The sequence below is a fragment of the Melanotaenia boesemani genome, chromosome 9 (assembly GCF_017639745.1).
Source record: "Melanotaenia boesemani isolate fMelBoe1 chromosome 9, fMelBoe1.pri, whole genome shotgun sequence".
NCBI lineage: Eukaryota > Metazoa > Chordata > Actinopteri > Atheriniformes > Melanotaeniidae > Melanotaenia > Melanotaenia boesemani.
The window spans coordinates 2239692-2263828 of NC_055690.1; the positions used below are offsets into that span (position 1 = coordinate 2239692).

The window sequence follows — 24137 nt, forward strand, 5'->3', positions numbered from 1 at the left end:
TGAAAAATGGAGTAATTAAAGCATTCTGGTATGTTTACCACTGCACATAAAGTATGTGTGTGTACAATTCCAATTCCATAAAAACTAGGAAGCTGAGTGAAAAAAAAAAAAAAGACAGAATCTCATCAACTCTCATTTTCTTCACAGTAGAAGGTAAACATCACATCAGATGATGGAACTGAGACGTTTCACCATGTGATGAAAATTTGAGCTGATAGTGAATCTGATGCAGCAACACGTCTGGAAAAAGTTGGAACAGGAGCAACAAAAGGCTGGAAAAGTACCTGGTACAAACCAGAAACACCTGGAGGAGCATTTGACAACTAACCAGGTTACCTGGCAACAGGTCAGTAACATGACTGGTATAAAAGGAGCATTTCAGAGAGGCAGAGTCTCTCAGATGGAAAGATGGACAGAGCTTCACCAATCTGAGACAAACTGGATCTAAAACTGTGGAACAAATTCAAAAAAACGTTCCTCAGACTTTGAAGATCCTCCATCTACAGTGTAGAATATCATCAGAAGATTCAGGAGGAATCTCTGTATGCACTGGACAAGGCTGGATGCTGGTGATCTTCTGCATTAAAAGCAGACATGATTCTCTACTGGAAACCACTGCATGGACTCAGGAAGACTTCCAGAAACCACTGTCTGTGAACACAGTTCACCCTGAAACCCACAAATGCAGGTTAAAGCTCCATCATGCAGAGAAGAAGCCAGATGTGAACAGGATCCAGAACCAGCTTCTTCCGTCTTCTCTGGACCAAAGCTCATTTAAAATGTTCTGAGGCAAAGTGGAAACCTGGATGAAGATGTGAACTAGTTTGTGGAAAGCATGGACGGCGTGTCCTGCAGACTAAAGAGGAGAGGGAGCATCCAGCTTGTTATCAGTGGACAGGTGAAAAGCTGCATCTCTGATGGGATGGGGCTGCATTAGTGCCTATGGCGTGGGCAGCTTCCACATCTGTGAAGCTCCATCAATGCTGAAAAGTACATGGAGGTTTTAGAGCAACATCTGCTCCCATCCAGACAACGTCTCTTTCAGGGAAGGCCTTGCAGATTTCAGCAAGACGATGCTGAACCACATCCTGCATCCATCACAGCAGCATGGCTTCACAGGAGAAGAGTCCGGCTGCTGAACTGGCCTGCCTGCAGTCCAGACCTTTCACCAATACACAACATCTGGAGCATCATGGAAGCACAAATCCAGCAACCAAGGTCCAGGACTGTAGAGCAGCTAGAATCCTGCATCAGACCAGAATGGGACAACACTCCTCTCCTAAAACTCCAGCATCTGGTCTCCTCACTTCCCAGATGTTTCCAGACATGTTAGAAGAAGAGATGCTACACCCTGCTGAACACCACCCTGGAACTACTTTTCACACCGTGCTGAACACCACCCTGGAACTACTTTTTACACCATACTGAACATCACCCTGGAACTACTTTTTACACCCTGCTGAACATCACCCTGGAACTACTTTTTACACGGTGCTGAACATCACCCTGGAACTACTTTTTACACCGTGCTGAACACCACCCTGGAACTACTTTTTACACCGTGCTGAATACCACCCTGGAACTACTTTTTACACCATGCTGAACATCACCCTGGAACAACTTTTTACACGGTGCTGAACATCACCCTGGAACTACTTTTTACACCGTGCTGAACATCACCCTGGAACTACTTTTTACACCGTGCTGAACACCACCCTGGAACTACTTTTTACACCATGCTGAACATCACCCTGGAACTACTTTTTACACGGTGCTGAACATCACCCTGGAACTACTTTTTACACCTTGCTGAACATCACCCTGGAACTACTTTTTCCACCATGCTGAACATCACCCTGGAACTACTTTTTACACCATACTGAACATCACCCTGGAACTACTTTTTACACCATGCTGAACACCACCCTGGAACTACTTTTTACACGGTGCTGAACATCACCCTGGAACTACTTTTTACACCATGCTGAACATCACCCTGGAACTACTTTTTACACCATGCTGAACACCACCCTGGAACTACTTTTTACACCGTGCAGAACATCACCCTGGAACTACTTTTTACACCATGCTGAACATCACCCTGGAACTACTTTTTACACCGTGCTGAACATCACCCTGGAACTACTTTTTACACCATGCTGAACATCACCCTGGAACTACTTTTTACACCATGCTGAACATCACCCTGGAACTACTTTTTACACAGTGCTGAACATCACCCTGGAACTACTTTTTACACCTTGCTGAACATCACCCTGGAACTACTTTTTACACCGTGCTGAACATCACCCTGGAACTACTTTTTACAACCGGCTGAACATCACCCTGGAACTACTTTTCACACCGTGCTGAACATCACCCTGGAACTACTTTTTACAACGTGCTGAACATCACCCTGGAACTACTTTTTACAACGTGCTGAACATCACCCTGGAACTACTTTTTACAACGTGCTGAACATCACCCTGGAACTACTTTTTACACCGTGCTGAACATCACCCTGGAACTACTTTTTACAACGTGCTGAACATCACCCTGGAACTACTTTTTCAGACGTGTTGCTGCATCAGATTCACTATCAGCTCAGATTTTCCATCACATGGTAAAATGTCTCAGTTTCATCATCTGACATGTTGTTTATCTTCTACTGGGAATAAAAATATGAGTTGATGAGGAATAGAAATCATTGTTTTCTTGTTTAATTTTGATTTTATACAGTTCCAACCTATTTTGGAACCGTGGTTGTATGACTGCAGATGTCTTTACTGTAAAATTTTAACTGGAACCTGAATACACAGAATTTGGTCTCCATATGAAAACAAGTGACTAAACTCAATCTAAACCTGCAGCTTTCACCCTGTGGTTCCACTCAAGGCTCAGTTTTAAACAAGGACCAGTCTATGACCCATGACGATGAATCGGGCTTGTACCTGTTTGTTTGGGTGTAAGCTGTCGTAGCCGAGCACCAGGTTGGCTCGTTTTGAGTGAAGCAGCAGGTCGGTTGGTTTGAAGGGAAGAGAGAAGCCCTGGACACTCTTACAGAAGTCAAAGCTGTTCCACAGATAGTTGTTGGTTGAGTCTACAAAAAGGTACTGAGGAAGAAGGAGAAAAGTGGGGTCAGATTATTTACTGTTTTTTATGACCATATATGGAAGGCAGGTTTATTTCTACATCACATTTAATGTAAAAGCCAAGTTGAAGTGCTTTAATAAAACATTACAGCAAAGTGCAAAAGAAATATTAATATAAGGGAATTAGAGAGAGAAATAAAATAAAAACTAATCTGTCTGGTCCTCCAGTGTTAACCACAAATCTCCCTAACTCGCCCTTCTATGCTTGTTTTAGCACATTTCCTCTTTCTGTGGAACAGAATCTGTTCCGCATCTGAATGATCTGAACAGAAACCTGCAATTCCTTATGTACAGTTATACTAACTGCTTCTGTAGATGATTTCATTCCTGCACGAAACCACTTACAACAAGAACAACAAATCACCACCACACTAACTCACCATAACGGTTCCATACAACTACACATTTATATTTATTATTTGCCTTTTTGTAGGAAAAACAGCTTTTGCTGTTGCTTTTTTATCATAGTCCATTTGGAAAATCAAATTTCAGCTTCAGGCAGTTTTCTATCAAATTTAAATGGAGACTTCCTGCTAGCCCGGGATGCACTTCCAGTCCTTCAACTCGTTCCAGTCCTTCCAGCCCAGAGTCCTGAGACCGATCACATGCACACTGTCTGAGACCCGTTAGGGTGTGAGAAAATACTGATATACGACATATCCCAATATTTCATGTTACAATATTGTATCCATGTTAAAAAGCACTGAATGGATATTTTTATTAACAAATGACAGTATATGCAAACATAATGGCTCGTTTCCGTGTGCATTTTACACTCCGACCACTAGTTTGCAGCAGTCATTTTCTCCTCTGTGCCAAAGGAACAGCAAATTTGACAAATTTGCTAGCACATGTGGCTAGATGCCATGACGAGGTAGCGTTCAAGGCTAACGCGAAACGGACTGATGCAGGACAATGTACAATTTAAGAAGTTATCTTTTCTACACTACCTCAGCTAGTGCAACCAAAATAACGCAGTCAGTACTTTGATTTATTTGCAGAGACGTGCGCCGTCTGAGTGTTGTGCGATTTCGTGATATGATTAAAACACTGGAGCCCCGTTACACCGTCCCTGTCCGACAACAAATGTTGCTCTGCCAAGTTGTACAAAGAGGGTCGAGCGATGGCGCTGGACTCTCAGCTCAGCAGAGAGCGACACTTGGACTTCCAGGGCCACTGAATCATACGTGACTCTTACAGCACATCACATGACTGACCAGCGGAACCTTCAGTCTCATGTACTGCAAACCCGAGTAATGCATGACAGTCACACAGGGGAACACACTGCAGCGCTACTTTAGGAGGCCATCACTGAATGGAGGCTAGGTGCAAAGCATCCCGTTGTTGCTACATCAGTGAGAGGGACGCTGCACATGGCATCAGCTGTGGATCCAAGACCTGCCCAGAGACCAGTGAGATCTATTCCAGACTGACCAATCCTGTGGTGGAAGACGCAACAGAATGTAAGTAAATAAATTAATTAATTAGTGTTTTATTCTGTAAGGAAATGTGGATCTTGCCGTTCTTATGGGCTCGACACACGGGAGGTGACCAACGACAGCGACGGCAGCAGTGCTGTGCATCGTGCTCTAAGATCGCTTTTCTCCAAGAAATTTGATTGGTTATGATATTGGTGGGGATTTTGACATTTTCAAACCAGTCCCTGACGTGACAAAGTTTGACGGCTGGAGAGTCAGAAGATTTTGCACGAATTGACAGAAATCTTGCTGTTTGCTGTATAAAAGAAAGACAACTTCATCCAAGTTTACAAAATAGGAAACCGCATCGTGAATACCATCATTTGATGGACCTCAAGGCTGATCGAGATAAATCCAGAACCTACGTTTGGACTAATTTACTCTGGCGCCACGCAGCTGCCTTTTATTAAGCTAAAATGATCCATTCTTCCATGTTCAAAGTGTTTGCTGACTGCGCTGTCCAGCCTGCTCTCATTGGTCCGTCCATAAAGCCCCTTGCTGGTTGGCTGTTGTGCCAGGTGACAGGGACAAAAATCTAACATTTTTCTATTTTCTTGTGTCGCATCGCCCCGTGTGCACGTCTACATGAACGAGCGCAACATTTCACATGTACGAATGTCGCCTGTTGCTTGGCTGGAGGAGGGCAGCCATTTTCGCCTCAATAAGCAGATTCCATAGAAAATGATGGAGAAGAAGCGACGTCGCCTCCTGTGTGTCGAGCCCATTATTCAGTAAGTTGATATCGAGCATGTAGCAGCTTTAAGTGTTTACCATGCTTTGACGGTTTAATTACTATAAAAATCTGGTAAAGAAAAGTCACAATATACAGTCATGCTTATAGTATCATGATATATCGCAATATATTGTATTGATGTCCCTTTATTGTGATACATACCTTATCGCCAGATTCTTGCCAATACACACCCCTAAAGACCAGGTGGCACATTTTCTCAAAGCCCAGTAACACAGTCTCATCTCCCTCCACTTCAGGGACATTCTTTAAAAAAATATTCTGATAGCTTATAAATTGGTTTTAGATGCATTTATTTAATTAATGATCACAATTCTGAAATTATAGAGAAAGTCTGGGGCACTAATACAGCTAATCCCTGCCAATCAGTGTATTTTTTACCATAATTTCACTGTAATATTACCACACACCCTCCATGAGCTCACAGCTTTCCTGTTATACCGTGGTACACCACTCCGTCACCCTGCAGCTCAGTCATGGACTTTAACACAGCCTCACCTCCCTCCATATGTGAACATACCGAGACGCCCTCTGCCTCCACCTCTAGCCCGTCTGTCTCCTGCATTCAGATGAAGAAACAACAGGAGAAACTGAACCGGAACAAGGCTGCAGGTCCAGATGGTTTCAGCTCAAGGGTTCTGAAAACCTGCTCAGAACATCTATGTTGGATTTTTCAGCATCTTTTTAACATCAGCCTGAGTCAGAAGAGAGTTCCTGTGCTGTGGAAAACATCCCACTTTGTTCCAATACCAAAAAAATCCGACCATCCGAACCAGATGACTGCAGACCAGTTGTTCTAACAACTCACATCATGAAAGTCCTGCAGAGATTGTTATTGGCTCACACTAATAACAAGTCAGCACCTTTCAGGTCATTAGTTTTCTTATCGTAATGTTCTTGGGGCTGAAGACGCCTTCATCTACCTGCTTCAGAGAGCCCACTCTCATCTGGACCAACCAGGCAGAACTTTGGGGATCATGTTCTGTAATTTTTCATGTTTTTAATACAATTCAGCTGCTCTGTTATGTGAGAAGCTCCATAAACTCCAGGTGGAACCTCCACCACCACCTGGATGTATGACTCACTAACAAACAGACCAGAGTTGGTGAAGCTGAAAGGTTGTGTGTCTGAGATGATGATCAGCAGACCTGGAGCCCCACAAGAGACTGTACTCTCACCATTTCTCTTCACACTGTCCACTTCAGACCTCAACCAAACTCTGAGTCCGGTCATCTGCAGAAATACTCTGATTACTCTGCAGCTGTGGGGAGTATCAGTGATGGAGAAGAAGCTGAGTACAGAGAACTGGTCAGAAACTATCACCTTATCTAGAACACAAACAAAATAAAAAAAGATGACTGTTGGTGTCAGGAGGAAGAGGAGTCAACAAAGCAATGTTTACTTCCTGGGAGAAGAGGTGGAGGAGGAACACCTCTACCTCAGAGTCTGGATTTTCTTTTACTGGTTTTCTCCTTTATCTTTTTACTTTGGTGGTTTTCACCAGAATCTGTCAGCAGCCAGACATCCACCACGATGATCTACATCAGGGATCAGAAAAAGCAAGGTTTACTTCTTCTTTATTCTTGGTTAGTGGTCGTTTTGGGAAATACTGGCCCCTAGCGAGCAGTTTTTGCAAATGCATGACGTCAATCAGACGGTTTGGTCAACTTGAGTCCATCAGACATTCCTGGTGTAAATGTACCCTTAAAGAAGCTGAACAAAACTGATCAAGAAGTTCTGGTTCTCTTCTGGGGACTAATCTGGTTCTGCTTTGGGGACTTATCTGACTGATTGTCCAAAGAATACTGCATGGACATGCTCTAAACAACACAGTGTTCAGTCAGAGGCTTCTTCAGGTCTACTATAACACAGAAAGCAAAGTACCCTTTGGAGAAAGAACTTAAATAACGATTTTTTTACCACATTATTATAATTTTATAATGGGATAATATGGGATTTTTGGATTAATTTTTCCTATAATTAAATTTACTTTAATTTCTTTTTATTAGATAAAATAAATTTCTTAAGCAGCAGGATCTCAGGAATACCACAGTGATGTTGTTGCCACCATCCCATCCTCCAAACAAGCTGTTTTTTCCCCTCAGTTGCAAAGTAGACGAGTCCTTCATGGCCCTGGTGGTGGCAGGCAAGCATCCATCATACACTTCAAAGTGACCCGTATGCAGTTTTGTTCCAATTCAAAGCACAGATGGAGGCATCTGTGGAACTCCGTTTACAAATGTGGGAATTTGCATCCTAAACCCTGCTGTTATCTCAGTGTTAATTGCTCCACTTAAGTTTCAGAAGACATCACACAACTGTTTACACAAGCTGAGGAGTGCTGAAGTGTCCTGAATACATATAATAAAATGGAGCAGAAGAGGGAAAAAAGAGGGGGCTCTGATGTCTGAGTGCCCAAAGAGAAACCAGATCACTGATGCACGGTGAGGCTTTGCTAATTCAGTCCCAGTGGGAGCAGATTCTGGTCAAGACTTTAGAATATTTACTGTACTGAAAAATAAGAAGCTGATTAAACCTGGAGCAGCTGGATGGCTTTTCAGTTCCTCAATTAAGATCAGTCGTCTATATCAGCACTTTCAAATTCTGTGCTGGCCGATGACAGAACATCAGAAAACATGGAAAAAGATACTGAACGCCTCCAGACTCTGTCAGCCTCAAACAAATCCAGATATAAAAAATACCAACAAAGAAAGAAACAGATGCGATGATAGTTTCCTGCCCTTCAACGTTGGGTTGAATCAGCTGAGCAGCAGCTCCTCAGGTTATACAGCCAATTCAAGGTCCAACCGGGTCTGCTCCAAACCCGGGCCATTGGGTTCTGCGTTTCATGCAGGAGTGTGATCCATAATACATCCATAATACATACTCCTTTGTTCTGGGTACACACTTAAAGATTATCGTCCTGATTTTACCCCCTCCCAACCAAGGACGACAAACGGCCGATTATCAAAGTTTTATCCAGTAAGATGGTCTGAGGTGTGTTAGAGTGAATATGTCCCGACAATCGGCTCCGAAACGGGTCGTGGACGAAAATCGGAAGTATTGAACATGTTCAATATTTACAACCAAAACTCTTAACATGTGTGAGGAAAGCCGACGACTCCTGAGTTGTGACTGTAGATTGTAACGTGGAACGGAGTGTAGCCAATCAGAGAGCGAGCTGACTGGGGAGCAAGGAAGGATATAAAAGCCATGGTTCTCCTTCGTTTTTCGGTTGTTGCCAGACAATCATGTATTTATGATTTTATTGTGATTCTTGCTATGTGTTGCTGCCTTTTACTATTTCTTAATATCTGTAATGATTTTGTTTTATGTAAAACACTTTGAATTGTCCTGTACATGAAATGTGCTGTACAAATAAACTGCTTTGCCTTGCCTAAAAAAAAACTAGATCATATTAAAGGTCCCATATTATGCAAAATTCACTTTCTAAAGGTTTTCTAACAGTCATATGTGCCCTCATAGCCTGTGTATGAGGCCCAAAAATGAGAAAATTGTGTTTCCTTTCTCACCTGCTCCACGTTTTAGTGAATGTGTGCACAAACAGGTGGGTCTGCGAACTTTCCCTTTGTGACATCGCAAAGGAAAATAACCACTACCCCCAGTAGTGGATACTGTCACTGACCCGCCTCCCTGGCTAGCTGAGTCTGCCCTCTAAAATCACCGAACGGGGGGCAGTGAAAGCTGGATTCTCTCCCAGAGAGGGGCATGGCCAGGCTCCGCTCATGAACATTTAGAGGTTCAGACAGAAACAGCCGTTCTCATTAGAGTTCAGTACAGCCACATTTGGATAGGCTAAAATTAAGGACCAAGACTGATTTTGGGGTAAAACAGTTTGAAAACAAAAAAATGTGTAATATGGGACCTAGGTTCTATTGTGTACTTGCGGAAAATTTTTTGTAAATAAGTTTTTTTTGCTTTGTATTTTTTGCACTACAGTTAGCAAACAGTCCGAGAAGACTACCTTTGTACGAGCTAATTTAGTTTTAACCAAGCGGCAACCTCTGGCTGTAAAATGTGAAGCCTATGTGGAAGTGCAAAAAACTGCAGTTCCCCCCTCATCCACTAGGGGCTCCAAAACAGAGCAAATCCCCATAGACTCCCATGTTAAAAAGACCAACTTCACAGCAGAAATAAACATGTTTAAAACCTGGTACAAAAATCCATTTTAGGATTAATAGATCAAGTTTACCTTCATGAAAACTGTGAGGGGGTGAATTTTTGTCTGACTCATTCGTTTGGATGTTATTTAATCTTGAAATTCGGCATAATTAGGGGCGTGTCCTTTTGATTGACAGGTATCCAATATCCACGGAAAGAAGGGAGAGTGTAGAACAACCGCAATTTTTAGCCGGCTAATAGTGCGCCTTAGCTTCAGCCCGCCTACCGCTATTAGCTGGTTAGCTACCATTAGCTCCAGGTTAGCTCGGTTAGCTCTTAGCTACAGGCAGCTCAGAGTTTGATGGGTGTCAATCATCCAACCCCACCTTCACAGTCCCCCTCTCAGCTCCGCATCTTTGCCCATTTTGGATTTTCCAGGAATTAGGACAAGCGTGACGCTGCCAATATGGCAACGGTGGGAACCGCCTACTGAGCTTTAATTCGGCTCTCCAGAACCTACGGGTGACATCACGGAGGCTCCACCCATCTTTTATATACAGTCTATAGCAGGGCTATTCAATTCGGTCCTACCAGCAGGTTTTCCATGTATCCCTGCCTCAGCACACGTGCATCAAATTAAATGGATCTGACAGCCAATCAAGTTCTGCACAATGACTAATTAATTTGAGTCAGGTGTGTTGAAGCAGGGATACATGGAAAACCTGCTGGATTGCGGCCCTCGTAGGACCGAATTGAATAGCCCTGGTCTATAGTTTAACATAATTTATGTACTTTACAATGTTAATCTCTTATCTTATATTTAATATGTTTTTATTGTTTTGATTGAGTTGAGTTGCTATTTTTGTGGTGTTCTGACTTTGATTTAATTAAAAAAAGTGAGCTTCCCCCTCCATAGTATTGTAGCAGTATTTTAGTACATATTCACATACTCAGCAAGTAGATGTACAAATGTACATGTACAATGTAAAAAGTCCTGTTAGCAACGTTAGCACCATGCTGGATAGACCTACTGTTACCAAGGAAACAGAGGGGAGATTGGTGCACATTTATGATTATAAATAATTCCCATTCCACATGTAAACCTTACAGTCAGAGTCTGAGGAAATAGGCATTTTCCAAAATGCTGGTTTTAATGATCAGGACTGTGTTGACATGTAGACAATAAACACAGCATGTGGGAAAATACCCATGTTCAGATGTACAAGATCCCAAACCAACACATAACAAACTGCCCACTCAACACACACACACAACACCACATCTACTCTTCATCATTAATACGTTCCTTTTTGCTACCTAAGCCTTCGTTTATCCAAAATGTGACACGTTTGTTATCTGCACCTGAACTCATCGTTACTTAAATGGTAGCTCCCCTGTTTGTCTGTCAGCGAGGCGGTGACTCGACTTACCCGCCGGTTGTCTGCAGGACTGTGGTAGAACTGAGAGATGAACTGCTTGCTGCTGTCCTTTACTTTGGCCCCTGAAAGCTGGAACTTGTCTGAGACCATCACAAAACTTATACCGTAGTCATAGGACACATAGACCTGCAGAAAAAGAAGAGGAGATGAAGAAGTCAACGCCTGCACTGACATCTTCTTTACAGCATGCACGTTTGCAAAACTGTGATCATGTATATACGAAATGAGCAAATGTTGCCATTTTAACTCCATAACAAGCTTTAGTTGTTCATTAAATACCTGCTGGTTCGGTAGAGGTTGTAAGAGAGTAAACTTCAGCCAACAAAGCCTTAAAGCACATTTTAGAAGTACTTTGTTCATCAGTTTCAGAGCTCGAAATGGAAGATGTGAGACTGTAAAGTACCAGATGTGATGTATGAGAGTCCGTTCTCAGCAAACAACTCTAAAAGTGACATAAGCGTTTTTTTTAAGGTTTTCTGAGGTCCTTCCAGGTGTCACAGATCAGCTGTGTGTTAGAATAGTGCAAAAAAAGACAGCAACACTGGTATAAACTGCAGGTTTTAAGAATAAAAGCCATAAATTCTAGGATAAATGCTCCCTGGATTATTCATTGTGATGTTTTAAAGTGAATATTAGGGATGTTACGATTCTAGATTTTCTTGGTACGATTATTGTCACGATTTTAAGATTATCATGGCTATTTTGTGTTAATTTCCCAACACTAGAAATGTGTAAAACCACATTAACAGTCATTATAGGTCTTTAAGTTTGAAATATTTCTATTTATGCCAACATAACAACAGCGTACAGTAACCAAGACGTCTCATTACAACTACATTTACTCTGTTGCGTGCAGAATAAATAAATCCTAAATATTAACTCAGAGAAAACAGATGAAAAGGCTGCAGGACCTCTACCTGGACCTCTACCTGGTCCTCTACCTGGTCCTCTACCTGGACCTCTACCTGGACTTGGGAGGCTTCTTTCTGAAAACTACATTATAAAAATGCTTTTAAACATTTCTTTAGAAAGCAGGAAAACATCCAGCTAGCTTTGACTTCCAGCTGCTGTTTGACACAGAAATAATCCTGAACAGTGGGAATAAAGAACCTGGACCACACATCTGGAACTAAATACACGTTCTGCTACAGACCATGACTGCACATGGACCTCATGTTGGGTCGATAACGTTTGAGCAGCGAAACTGTCGGTCACAAAAACGTATTTAGTGTTTTTTCTGTGTACAACGCAGCGTCCAGTGAACACATCACCAGGGCTGAAATTACGGGGAACTCGGCTGTCCTGAAAGGCTGAGGAGCTCCTCTAAAGTCATTCAGCTGATCCTTTATGGGAGAGCTCTAAAAATGGTCCACTTCAAGGTTCCATTTAATTTTTCCAGAAGGTTCCTGATATTTCTTTAAAAGAAAAGCCTGAATTTGTTGGCGTTGTGTGTGTCCTTCAGCACTGTGGACAGCTGTTTGTTTGTTGTGTGCTGAGAACGTCCGAACAACAAACACTTCATATGCTTCCTGTTGTGTTTGTTAAAGAACTCCGTCCCTGTTTGTGATTAAACCAGCTGCATACAGCAGTAGCAGAAGGTGTTTTGGTAGTAACCATATTATTTGTGCTGCATATAATAATATACAGATAAAACTAAAAAAAATTGAATATCGGGCAAAGCTTTACTTCAGTAATTCGTGAAACATGATGTGCAGGACTTATTACCCCTGGGAAGTCCCGTGGCCATGCATATACAAAAAACTTAGAATATCGTGTAAAACTTAATTTATTTCAGTAGTTCAACTTAAAAAGGGAAACTAATAAAATATATAGACTCATTACAGGCTAAGTGAGATATTTCCAGCATTTATTTGTTATGTGATGATCATGGCTGATGAAAAAAAATCATAACCTCAGAAAATTAGAAAAGTGTGAAAAGGCTCATCAAAAAAGACCCAAAGGGTAGAAATCCAGGTCCCAGAGTCTGGAGGAAGACTGGAGAGGCAACAATCCAAGACCCTCAAAGTGCAGCGTGACGTTTCCACAGTGGGTGGTGATGTGGGAGCCGTGTCCTCTGGTGCTGGTCCACCAGGCTTTACTAAGTCCAGAGTCCACACAGAGTCTACCAGGAGGTTTTAGAGCCCTTCATGCTTCCTTTGTGGAGATGTGGACTTTATTTTCCAGCTGGACTCGGCAGCTGCCCACACTGCCACAAGAACCAGAACCTGGTCCAGACCTGAACCCCGTAGAAAACCTGTGGAGCCTTTCCAAGAGAAGATGAGACACATGAGACAGAGCGATGCAGAAGACCTGAAGGACTGAAGCATCCTGGTCTTCATTCCACCCAGCAAGACCACAGGCTGGTAACATCCACGCCACAAGACCTGGGTTCATATGCAAGACTAGACCAAGACCTGGGTTCATATGCAGGACTGGACCGAGAACTGGGTTCATATGCAGGACTGGACCGAGACCTGGGTTCATATGCTGGACTGGACCGAGACCTGGGTTCATATGCAGGACTGGACCGAGACCTGGGTTCATATGCTGGACTAGATCAAGACCTGGGTTCATATGCTGGACTAGACCGAGAACTGGGTTCATATGCTGGACTGGACCGAGAACTGTGTTCATATGCAGGACTGGACCGAGAACTGTGTTCATATGCAGGACTGGACCGAGAACTGGGTTCATATGCAGGACTGGACCGAGAACTGTGTTCATATGCTGGACTGGACCGAGAACTGTGTTCATATGCAGGACTGGACCGAGAACTGGGTTCATATGCAGGACTGGACCGAGAACTGGGTTCATATGCAGGACTGGACCGAGAACTGGGTTCATATGCAGGACTGGACCGAGAACTGGGTTCATATGCAGGACTAGACCGAGAACTGGGTTCATATGCAGGACTGGACCGAGAACTGGGTTCATATGCAGGACTGGACCGAGAACTGGGTTCATATGCAGGACTAGACCGAGAACTGGGTTCATATGCAGGACTAGACCGAGAACTGGGTTCATATGCAGGACTGGACTGAGAACTGGGTTCATATGTAGGCCTGGATTCTTCACGTGGTCAAAGTTCTGGATTCAGTTTTCTTTTTATTGATTTCATGTAAAATTCTAATTTTTGGGTTTTCATCAGCTGGAAGACGTGATCATCAAGATTAGAACAAATAAATGTGGAATTGTCTCACTCTGCATGGAGTCTAGATATTAGTTTATGTTAAGCTGATTTACTAAAATAAATAAAGTTTTATGCATTACTCTTTTTTACGTGCGGATGTAACTTCGTATTCGTCCGTGTGGACGTTGTGATGATCGTGCTTATTGTTCAGACACAACCCTTTATAGAAAGTGACGAATTGAGGGACCTTTACGATTACTTAATTGTAGCTTTTAATACAGCAATTAATTATGGAATTAAGTACCTGTGACGTCCCTTGTGATTATACACATGCTGAAGTGCTGAAAGTGGGGTTGAACATGAGGGTCCTGAACTAAATTTGAGTTGAGGGAGGTGAAATATTTGCATCCAAACAGAGATTTTTTGGAAGGGAGAGCAGTGTGATATCTGAACATGAAAACAAGGAAAGCTGCTCTCAAGCAGAAAACTATGTTCTTTTTTAAAGGTTTTAGTGTAGCTTCAGAGGACCGTTACAATCCACCGGCGTCAGTAAAGACCCTGAACGTGTATAAAGCCCTCACAAGGAAATCATTAAAGAAATTCTTCATCCTTCAACTTTACAATTTTACAGATAGTTTAATGATTAAAAATGCACCTGAGCACTGGAAGAGGTTACAATAGATGCATAGTAAAACTCGGGGTTTGTTCAGGGGAACTTACAGAACTGGTTTTGGGCCCGGTGGCTGCAGTGCTGTCTCGGGCCAACGCCACGATGACGTTGCTCTTCTCTCCGGCCCAGTGGACCACCATCTGGTTATGGGAGTCATTCAGGTTGGCCTGCAGGACGTCAGTGAACAGAGAACAGAAGATATCAGGAACAGGAAGAACAGATCCACAAATTCAAGTAACATTTGGGGAGTTTTGACAGCAGGAACCTTTTTGAGGCAGTTTTTTTTAACTAAAATAGTCCTTCTGTAAGGTTTACTTATTAACACCTAGTTCAGAGTTAAATGTTTCCCAGCATTCGGGTCACTGTTAGCTAACTAAAGGTGACCGGTCCAGACACCATGAACACCACTGAATCTCCCACATGACCAAAACCTTAAATAAAACACATTTCTTCCCATTATTCTTAAAAAACAAAACATCAAACACAGAAGAATGGACTGAGAGACGAGCCCAGCCTTTTTTGTATTCCACCTGCAGAGTAGGAGCGTAAATCACAGGTTTAATTACGACAGGATAATATGTTGTTGTATGATAAGGATTTGCGCCAACGTGCCCATCTTCCATGTGAGCTATAATCTGCACCTTTCATTCAAATACAAACTAAGCTGTTCTGGGATCCATACGGAGCCGCACAGGGATATTTTTTTCTTTTGCATTGCCACGCAATTACAGTGTATTTAATAAATCATTAATAAATCGTATCAATCTCACTTCACAGTCTAAACACAAGCAGCAAGGTGCTGACAGCGTTTCTGATTACAGCAAAACTCTGTCTGCGCCGTAATTAATCTGTTAAAGCACTTCGTTACAGCACACTTCCTCTGTTAGCGTGGACGTTAACTCATTGTCAGGCGTGTAACGTTGACTTGATGCTGAGAGGGAAGGAGGCAGACCAGAAACTGAGCAAACCGGCTGTAACAGGCTGTGCGAGCTCTGGGATCATCCCCTTCTTTTATGTGTGGTAACGCAAAAGAAAAAAACATTCCCGTGGCCCCTGGGGGGCCCCGTAGATTCCCACATTTTTAAGTTCATAGCAAAAGTCCCAGATCTAAAGTCAATCAGCGAGCTGCTAGCAGATCATCAATCAGTTCGCAGGAATCATCATTTAAAGAAGGTACTGAGTGGCTGAATGGAGCCGTTTCAGTCAGCCACTCAATATTTTGAATGTTATTTTGTTTTTTCTTCGTTTGAAATTTGTGTGCATTTTTGTTTAATGTTTTTTTTTTTAGGCCAAAATCGTAAATAAGAATTTGTTCTTAATGTTTTACCTGACAGCAGAAAGATGGCCTGGCTGTCTCTCGATGGAGAAAATACAGGTGCTCGTCATAAAGTTAGAATATCATGAAAAAGTTGATTGATTTCAGTAATTCAATTCAAAAAGTGAAACTTGTATAATGTATATCAACATATATCAAATGTTGATTTCTTTTCATTGTTATGATTATAACTGGCACCTGTATGACGAGCACCTGTAAGAGTCCACTTTATTAGATGCAACAGGCCAGTGGCCAATCAGACTTCCCCTCCTCTGCATTTGCAATTGGTTGTTGTTTTATTTTATTTTAAGGTATATATTAATTATAATAAGTTCCTTGAATCCTTACTTCACTATTGATCTTCATGTTGGATATTAGTTACATTTAATGCTGGAACTCACAAGGAAACAAGGGAAGGAGAAGAGAAAGGAGACAGAGAGAAAAAGAAACTGTACAGAAAACAGAAAAACAGCTGCTACACATGTAGAGAAACGACAGCCTCAGTAAAAAAAAACAAAAGCAGACAATCATCGGGAGCACCTGTAAGCAGACAGCCTGAGAAAAACCTGAATATCAACGACACCAATAACAACAGCACCAGCATCAAGACCTGGAACGTAAAACTCATCCACATAAACAATAAATAGTGTGATTAATACTAGAGAGGAGCTGTAGCCAATTAAAGAGCAAGAGATAGACGCTCCTTTAACGTAGCAACACGACGCATCGACCGCTGCGTTTGCAGGACACGGTGGTGTGAAAGGCAGCTTCAATCCGTCTGCAGACGAAACCATTTCAGGTCATTCTGACTCACAAACTGCACATTTAATGTGCAGCTCAGTGAGGACTTCAGTCAAAATGCAGCTCAGCATTTATTTCATTGAGCATCTTTATTGACATCAACAGATGGTTGAGCCGACAGAAAAACCAAACTGCTGCTTGATTTTAAAGGCTCCTCCGATCAGGATACCGACACAGATCAGAGACGTCGGATCCCGTGGTGGATTTGAGGCCTTCCACTTCTACCACACAATTTTTAACTATTTTATATTATTCTGAGATGAGACGGCAAAAAAAAGTCTGTGCAAGAAAAAAAAACAAACATCATCGAGCTAAATCATCTGTTTCCGGCGTCGTGCACCTCGTGCAACAGAATGTTTTATTAGTGTTCTGCAGAGAAACAGCTGACTACAGGAAAACCAGAACCAAGCCAGACACACCCTGCAGATCAGGCTCCATTTCCATGTAAAATGCTGCCATAACACACACCCTGTACATGCGCCTCCCTTCAGGCAGATGGATCAATGAAAAGAAATTGGCTATTTAATCTTTCTCATTGTCACTCTCTTGCTATCTCATCTCTTGGCTGTTCCCCTTCATTTATTTTTTATTGATGATTCTGAGAGGATGCCGGCCAATGAAAGGACTTGCTGCAGAGCAAACTACACATCTCTGCTATCTTTGTGTGATCTGACCTAACCTGGCTTACTGAAACAGTTGCATCGTGATTGCAAGTGCTGCAGCTGCAGCGTTTGGAGTCACCAGTCTGAACTGGAACCTTACAGGGAAAAATCCATCGAAGAAAAGGCTGAAACACTAATATCTCCTCCCTCCCACAGAGGCCTCAAAAATCTATAAAACCAACACAGCTACAAGATATATTGTGTTCTGGTCAAGGGGAGTAGGTGAACAGAAGAGAGGCATCATGCATGGGAGACTGACGGTGTAGAAAAGAGGTTTAATCTTACAGCACGGAAACAGACTGCTTGTCTCCAGCAACAAACAAATTCAACCTTTTTATCATGTAGCTTCACATAAAGAGACGACTATGAGCTGCTGCCATGACGCCCGTTTCACTCACACACATCTTGTTTTTCCATGCTCTGCTTTTCATCCTCCTCCTCCTCTCCATCTTCCTCAGTCTGCCTCCCCTCTGGGACATCTCTGCAAAAGCCAACACTGCCTCTCGGGCCAAGGTGTTGCAGCAGTAAATCTCTGCATTTTAGGGCTCATTGGTCACTGTAAGCAGGCTGAAGGGGCACCAGCAGCTCTGCAGACCAGCATCCACAGAGTCATGAGGATTATCTGCCAGGCTGCAGTAAACTGCGGCATGAGAGGAAGTCTGCTGGTTAAGGAACAATTAAATATGCCACGTTCACTCATGGCGTGAAGCATTTTTACACCATTTAAGCCCCCGATCATAATCGTATGCAACGCATCGCTTCTCTTCTAGTTTTGGGCAAAGAAGCCTCCACTTTGTGACATTTTTGTGGTCAGTTTAAAACTAAGACCACACTGCAGAGAGCAGCACTGATGCCTCCACGATTTACAGCCGCCCAGCTCAACCAGCTGAGGATTTGTCCGGCACTTTTTACCGAGATCCAGAACCGATCTGCAGCAGCCAGCTGACTGTTTTCCACTGCCTGCAATGACAGTTTCAACCCAAACGGGTCAAACCTGACAGCCTGCATGCTGACGGGAGCTTCTCAGGGTTTCAGGCCTGACTGCTCAGCTTGCAGACTGTTTTACTGTTGCATCATTTAACCCCTTAATGTCTAAATTTATTTATAATTATATAAAAATAAAAGAAATACCATAAAAAATAAAGATGCTGGAAAAAATGAAATCCCATTAAAAACAAGTTTGTGACACCAGACACTAAGGGGTTAAAATATCTGAATTTCAAGCAGATGCTTTAAGAACAGACTTTAATCTAAGTATAGAATAGACTCTAAAGTTCTGCTGCTGGTCCAGAAAGCTCTGAATGGAGAATGAACCTACCAGAACCCTCAGGTCATCTGGATCCAGGTTCTAATCAGTTCCAGAGTCAGAAGCAGACATGGAGAAGCTGCATTCAGCTTCTATGCTCCACATGTCTGGAACAAACTCCCAGAAAGCCTCAGATCAGCTGAAACACTCAGTTTATTTAGATCCAGGTTGAAGACCCACCTGTTCTCTGCTGCATGGACTAGTTTTAATGTAGAGTCCAGATCTGGATCTGGTTCTTTAAGCTGGAATCTTTAAACTGGATCATGTTTTTATCCAACGTTCTTTCTCCTTTTTCTTTTGTTTTTAACGCTAAATTGTGCTTCTTGTTTTCTGTAAAGCGCTTTGAATCGCCCGTCGGTGAACTATAAATAAACTTGTTTTGCCTGAGAAATGCTGTTTGCTTTACAGGATATAATTGCAGCAGTATGATGAAAAACAAACAAGCACTTATTTATTTATGATGATGTAACAACCAGCTACTGAATAAAACCATTAACCTAAACAATAAAAAAAATAAATGAATAAAAAACATATTCATCATTCTCTGCACCGCTTTGTCCATTACGGGTCGCGGGGCAACTGGAGCCTAACCCAGCATTCAGCAGGTGAGAGGCAGGTACACCTGGACAGGTCACCGGTCCATCGCAGGGCCAACACAGAGACAAGCAGCCGTTCACACACACTCCCAGGGAGGATTCAGAAACCAGTTAACCTCACATCATGTCTTTGGACGGTGGGAGGAAGCCGGAGAATCCGGAGAGAACCCACACATACACGGGGAGAACATGCAAACTAAAAAAAAAAAACACATAAGAGGTTCAAAATGTTCAAAATTTTAAAGATTGTATGCTTTTTTTTTTTTTTAAATCCAAGCCGAGGAAACTTTCATGCAAGAAAACTATGACGGTCGCAAAAATATATTTATAGAGATATAAATCAAAACTATTTTTTAATAAAGTTTAAAATGTACAAAATCCTAAAGATTAAATATTTTTAGAATTAGACCATAATATTTCTGATGAATAATTACTAACCTGTTATATGACTAAATGACAATAAAATAAATAAATAGATAAATAAAGTGTGAATGCAGGGTTGTGTTAAGGTCGACAGCTGAAAGAAATTAAATGATTTAATTATTTATTAAATACTTGGGTAATTTGTTTTATAATTATTTTATTTCATTATGTTATCATATTTAGTTTGTCCCTTCTGGGCTGCTGTACTGGGGACAGGGACTCAACAGTTCTTACTCTATTTAATGAACGATGACTTTCTGCTATCAGAAAAAAGTGCACACAGCTCTCCTCCATCCCTCTGCTCAGATTTTTAGTTCATAGGAACATTTTTGGACAAAGCAGCTGTTCTACTTTAACTGTAAATAAAAGAGACCTGCAGTCGATCCCAGGAGAAGAGTTCTGGTCTTTCCAGCACACTTTATCAGCTCACTTCAGTGGTTTAATCTGTCTTGCTTGTTTATGCTGATCAGACAAGCAGGATTTTCTCCTCACAAACAAGCCATTACATGCAGCTGAGACACTGGCCGCATTCCTCGTTGGTGCTTGGACCCAAATAAAACCAGCATGTGGTCTTCTGTGGCTGCAGGGCTTTAATTATAGAGCATTTATATTAGTTATATAAGCCACATCTGTAGATCTGTATCAATTATTTGATAAAAGATCATTGCAGTTCATTCATAGCAGACAAATCACAGAAAGTGAACTATCAGAGGAGAGAACTGAACTCCAGACAGACCTGTCCAACCAGTTTACTCCAGTTAAATAGAGAACTATTCCCTGGGTGAAGCAGTTAGAATTTACTAAAGATCACACTGGAAACATGAAACCAAAATCATTCCTCCTCTTCCTCCCCTCCTCTAGCTCTCTGATATCCTTTTGGTTGGAGAGGAGTTTGGCTCGGTGTCTGGTACTACCAAGGAGTGGAACACAGCAACAATACAGCAGGGCACCACACTCCCCTCCTCACCCCATCTGAGCTCCTCATTATTCATTATTATTCACCATGGCCAGGAGAGCATCATCCGTCTGAAACAATGACATCATCTCTGCAGGACTGGCAGGCAGCGACGGCTCGATGAGCATTCTCCATGTTTGCATTTACAACTGAGCCTCCAGGCACATTTATAGGTCCAAAGTCATCCACAATGGAGCCACTGTTCCCCTGCAGGGTGACAACACACCTCCCCGTCTCATCTCTTCACAGGTTTACACAGCAGGGCTTTAAGCTCTGGTCCACCAAAACTATTAGCAAAAAGTTTGTGATTAGTTACTGGTTTAAATTAAACTGACCGATCCCAAGGGTGAAACCTACGGAGCTGGAATCAAACCTTCGGAGCTTATCGCAACCTATGGAACTTACAGAGCTCCAGACTGCGACCAATTGGTCGCATTTTACAACTAAAATGTGAGACGGTGCGAGTGAATTTTTCATCTACTTGCGCAATGGCGACATCGATACGGTCTTTTTCTTGTAGTAGTTGTAACTGAATTTATTTAGTCGCTAACAAACTTCTGCTCCGCTCTTCAGCCCAGTAGTTCACAGTAACGCACAGATTAGCTGCTGGTTTAGCCTGCAAGCCTACTCAGCTAGGATTCAACCTACGGAGCTAGGATCAAACCTACGGAGCTGGAGTCAAACCTACGGAGCTGGAGCCAAACCTACTGAGCTAGGATCAAACCTACGGAGCTAGGATCAAACCTAAGGAGCTGGAGTCAAACCTACGGAGCTAGGATCAAACCTACGGAGCTAGGATCAAACCTACGGAGCTAGAGTCAAACCTACGGAGCTGGAGTCAAACCTACGGAGCTGGAGTCAAACCTACAGAGCTAGGATCAAACCTACGGAGCTAGGATCAAACCTACAGAGCTGGAGTCAAACCTACGGAGCTAGGATCAAACCTACGGAGCTAGGATCAAACCTACGGAGCTGGAGTCAAACCTACGGATCTAGCAGTGTTGCAGTTCGGTCGCTGCTCATAGATCAGTCTGACAGCAGTGATGAGGGAGATATTTCAGCTTCACAAACAGCAACGATGTGCAGTATATTTTTTTTTCTAGTTTTTTTAAATACAAACTGGCAGTTTTACCGGGTTTCCCTGTCTGAGCTCCATGTTTAATATTTTTTTAATATACTTCTTGATGGGCAGTTTTGTTTACAGAACAGAGAATTTATTATCTATGATACTTATTGTTTTTGCTTGTTTGGTTTTCATTCATTGTTAATGAGAGTCCGTTCTATTTATTGTTTTTGTTTTATTTAAAATTTCTTCCAGTTCCAGAGTAAAATGTTCTTTAGAAATTAAAGTTTATTGATCTATGAAAGGGTTTACTGGCATTATGATTGCATTGTCATTATATTAGTTGAAAACAGTCTCAACTAACACATGACAGCTTTGCGCAATATTATCGCTTATCGCGATAATTTCTGAGAAAATTTATAGCACAGCAAAACTTGTTATCGTGACAGGTCTACCAGCAGGAGGGCTGTGCGTGAAACGTCGGACAGCAGCTGCACACTCATCCAGAAAGAAATATGCACATTGTTCATGCTCTGTGACTCCTGGTGGTTTTACGCCAGCAGAAAACACAGCGTGCACATCACCGTCACAGCAGGAGACATTTGTACCGTGCTCCGTGACATCTTTAGTTTGGTGGCCACTTCTGCCAGCAGCCAGAACAAATGACAAGAAAGAATAAAGAACTGCTCAAAAGTGGAACATACAGAGCAAACCTGCAAACTCACTGTGGTTTCCTGTTTATTTAACTAGGATGTGGCTATAAAGTTAAACATCAGGGGAAGAACATTAGCACAGAAACTGAGAAACGACAGAAACTCCACCAATCAGCAGACAAAAAGCTCAAGTTCAAAAGCCCCTGCTCAAACTCTGTCTCTGGAACTGTGGTCTACGGAAGCCCAGAGGGGAAAATGAAGCCATCTAATGAATTATATAATACAAACTTTCCTTAACATGGTCATTTTTCATCAGTAACCGAACTGAGAAACATCTGGACCTTGTGAACTGGCACTGTGTGGATTTACAGGTTTCTGTCGTTGCCCTGCAACAGACGGATGACCCGTCCAGGTGAACTTGCTTCTCACCAGCTGATCATTGGGATAGGCTCCACCCACCACAACCCTAAATTGGAATAAGTGCTATAGAAAATGAATGTTGTTGTTAAGTTGTAATTAAATTAAATTAAATTAAATTAGAAACATCTGAAGCCTGTTAATATCAAACTAGAGCACAAGGACCAGAAACCATGAAAAAGCTGTCCAATGAACCGGCAGCTCTTACGCAGTTCCAACGTAAAAGGCTCTTTAGTGACTACTGATGACATATCTGATTGTTGAAGGGGTGTCCCAGTTCGTAGGGGTTGACTTAGCCCTTCTAGCTCCATTTTTTAGGAACAAGTGGCAGGGGGTAGGGGAAGGGTTAACAAAGAGAAATGGGATTGGGCCAAAGACTCCCACCATGTCGAGGTGTGGTGCATTCATTCAGAAATGTGCAACTCCAGACGGCTGAACCTGGCGTTCCCCGGCAGGCTGCATGAGTTTAGATGGTGGAGCTTGCAGACGACACCACTGCAACAACAATGGGTCCTGCTACAGACAGAAGATAAGGAGGGAGGTCAGTCCCTGCTGAGCAACTCTGCTTCCCAGAACTGCAGCATCAAAACCAGGGGTCAGCAACTGCCGGCCCGTGGGCCAAAACTGGCCCGCCGTCAATAATATCTGGCCCACTAGATTAGACTGATTATGCACAGACACATGGTGGTGTTTACAGTGCTGTTAAAAGAACGGCGTGGCCCCTTTAAGGTCGAGCTAGAGAGAGAGAGAGATGTCAGCTGGTCTGACACACTGCACAGGTCTCGTCAAGTACTCCGCTCAAAGATCAAATAAAATAGAACAAAAGCAACAAGTTCTGCTAGTCTTCCGGAGTTATCTCAGCATCTGGATGTTTCAGGAAAAGAGGCGGCGTTACTAACGACAGCCAGATCGTTCCAGCAAAAATCCTTAACATGCTTACTGGGCTACGCTAGTTCGGCTCAGACAAGTATTTATTATTTAAAACGGGGATTATTTAGCTATGTGAGAGTGTGAATGAAGAGCAGCTTTACGATCAGCAGGTTGCTGTTTCATATCGCAGCGTGGAGCCAAACAGGTACAACAGTCTGGAGCTAATTCTACTAAATTCTACTCATTTTCAATAAATAACTTCATTAAATGACGTTTTTGGGGCGCGTGGCTCAGTCTGGTAGCCTGAGGGTGGCTGGTTTGATCATTGCTGGTA

The 24137-nt window shown here is 42.5% G+C and overlaps 1 protein-coding gene across 3 annotated transcripts in view; it reads right to left on the reverse strand.

The window, feature by feature from the left end:
* Nucleotides 1–24137, reverse strand: part of sorl1 (sortilin-related receptor, L(DLR class) A repeats containing) — a 118959-nt gene that overhangs the window by 87306 nt on the left and 7516 nt on the right. For all 3 annotated transcript variants that reach the window (XR_006011502.1, XM_041994393.1, XM_041994392.1), the window contains exons 2-4: nucleotides 14793–14909; nucleotides 10934–11068; nucleotides 2952–3113 (exon numbers count right to left, since the gene is read on the reverse strand). Coding sequence is in view for 2 of the 3 variants with exons in the window: in XM_041994393.1 (XP_041850327.1) it covers nucleotides 2952–3113; nucleotides 10934–11068; nucleotides 14793–14909 (414 nt within the window). In the remaining variant the exon portion in view is untranslated. The remainder of the gene's footprint in view (nucleotides 1–2951; nucleotides 3114–10933; nucleotides 11069–14792; nucleotides 14910–24137) is intronic.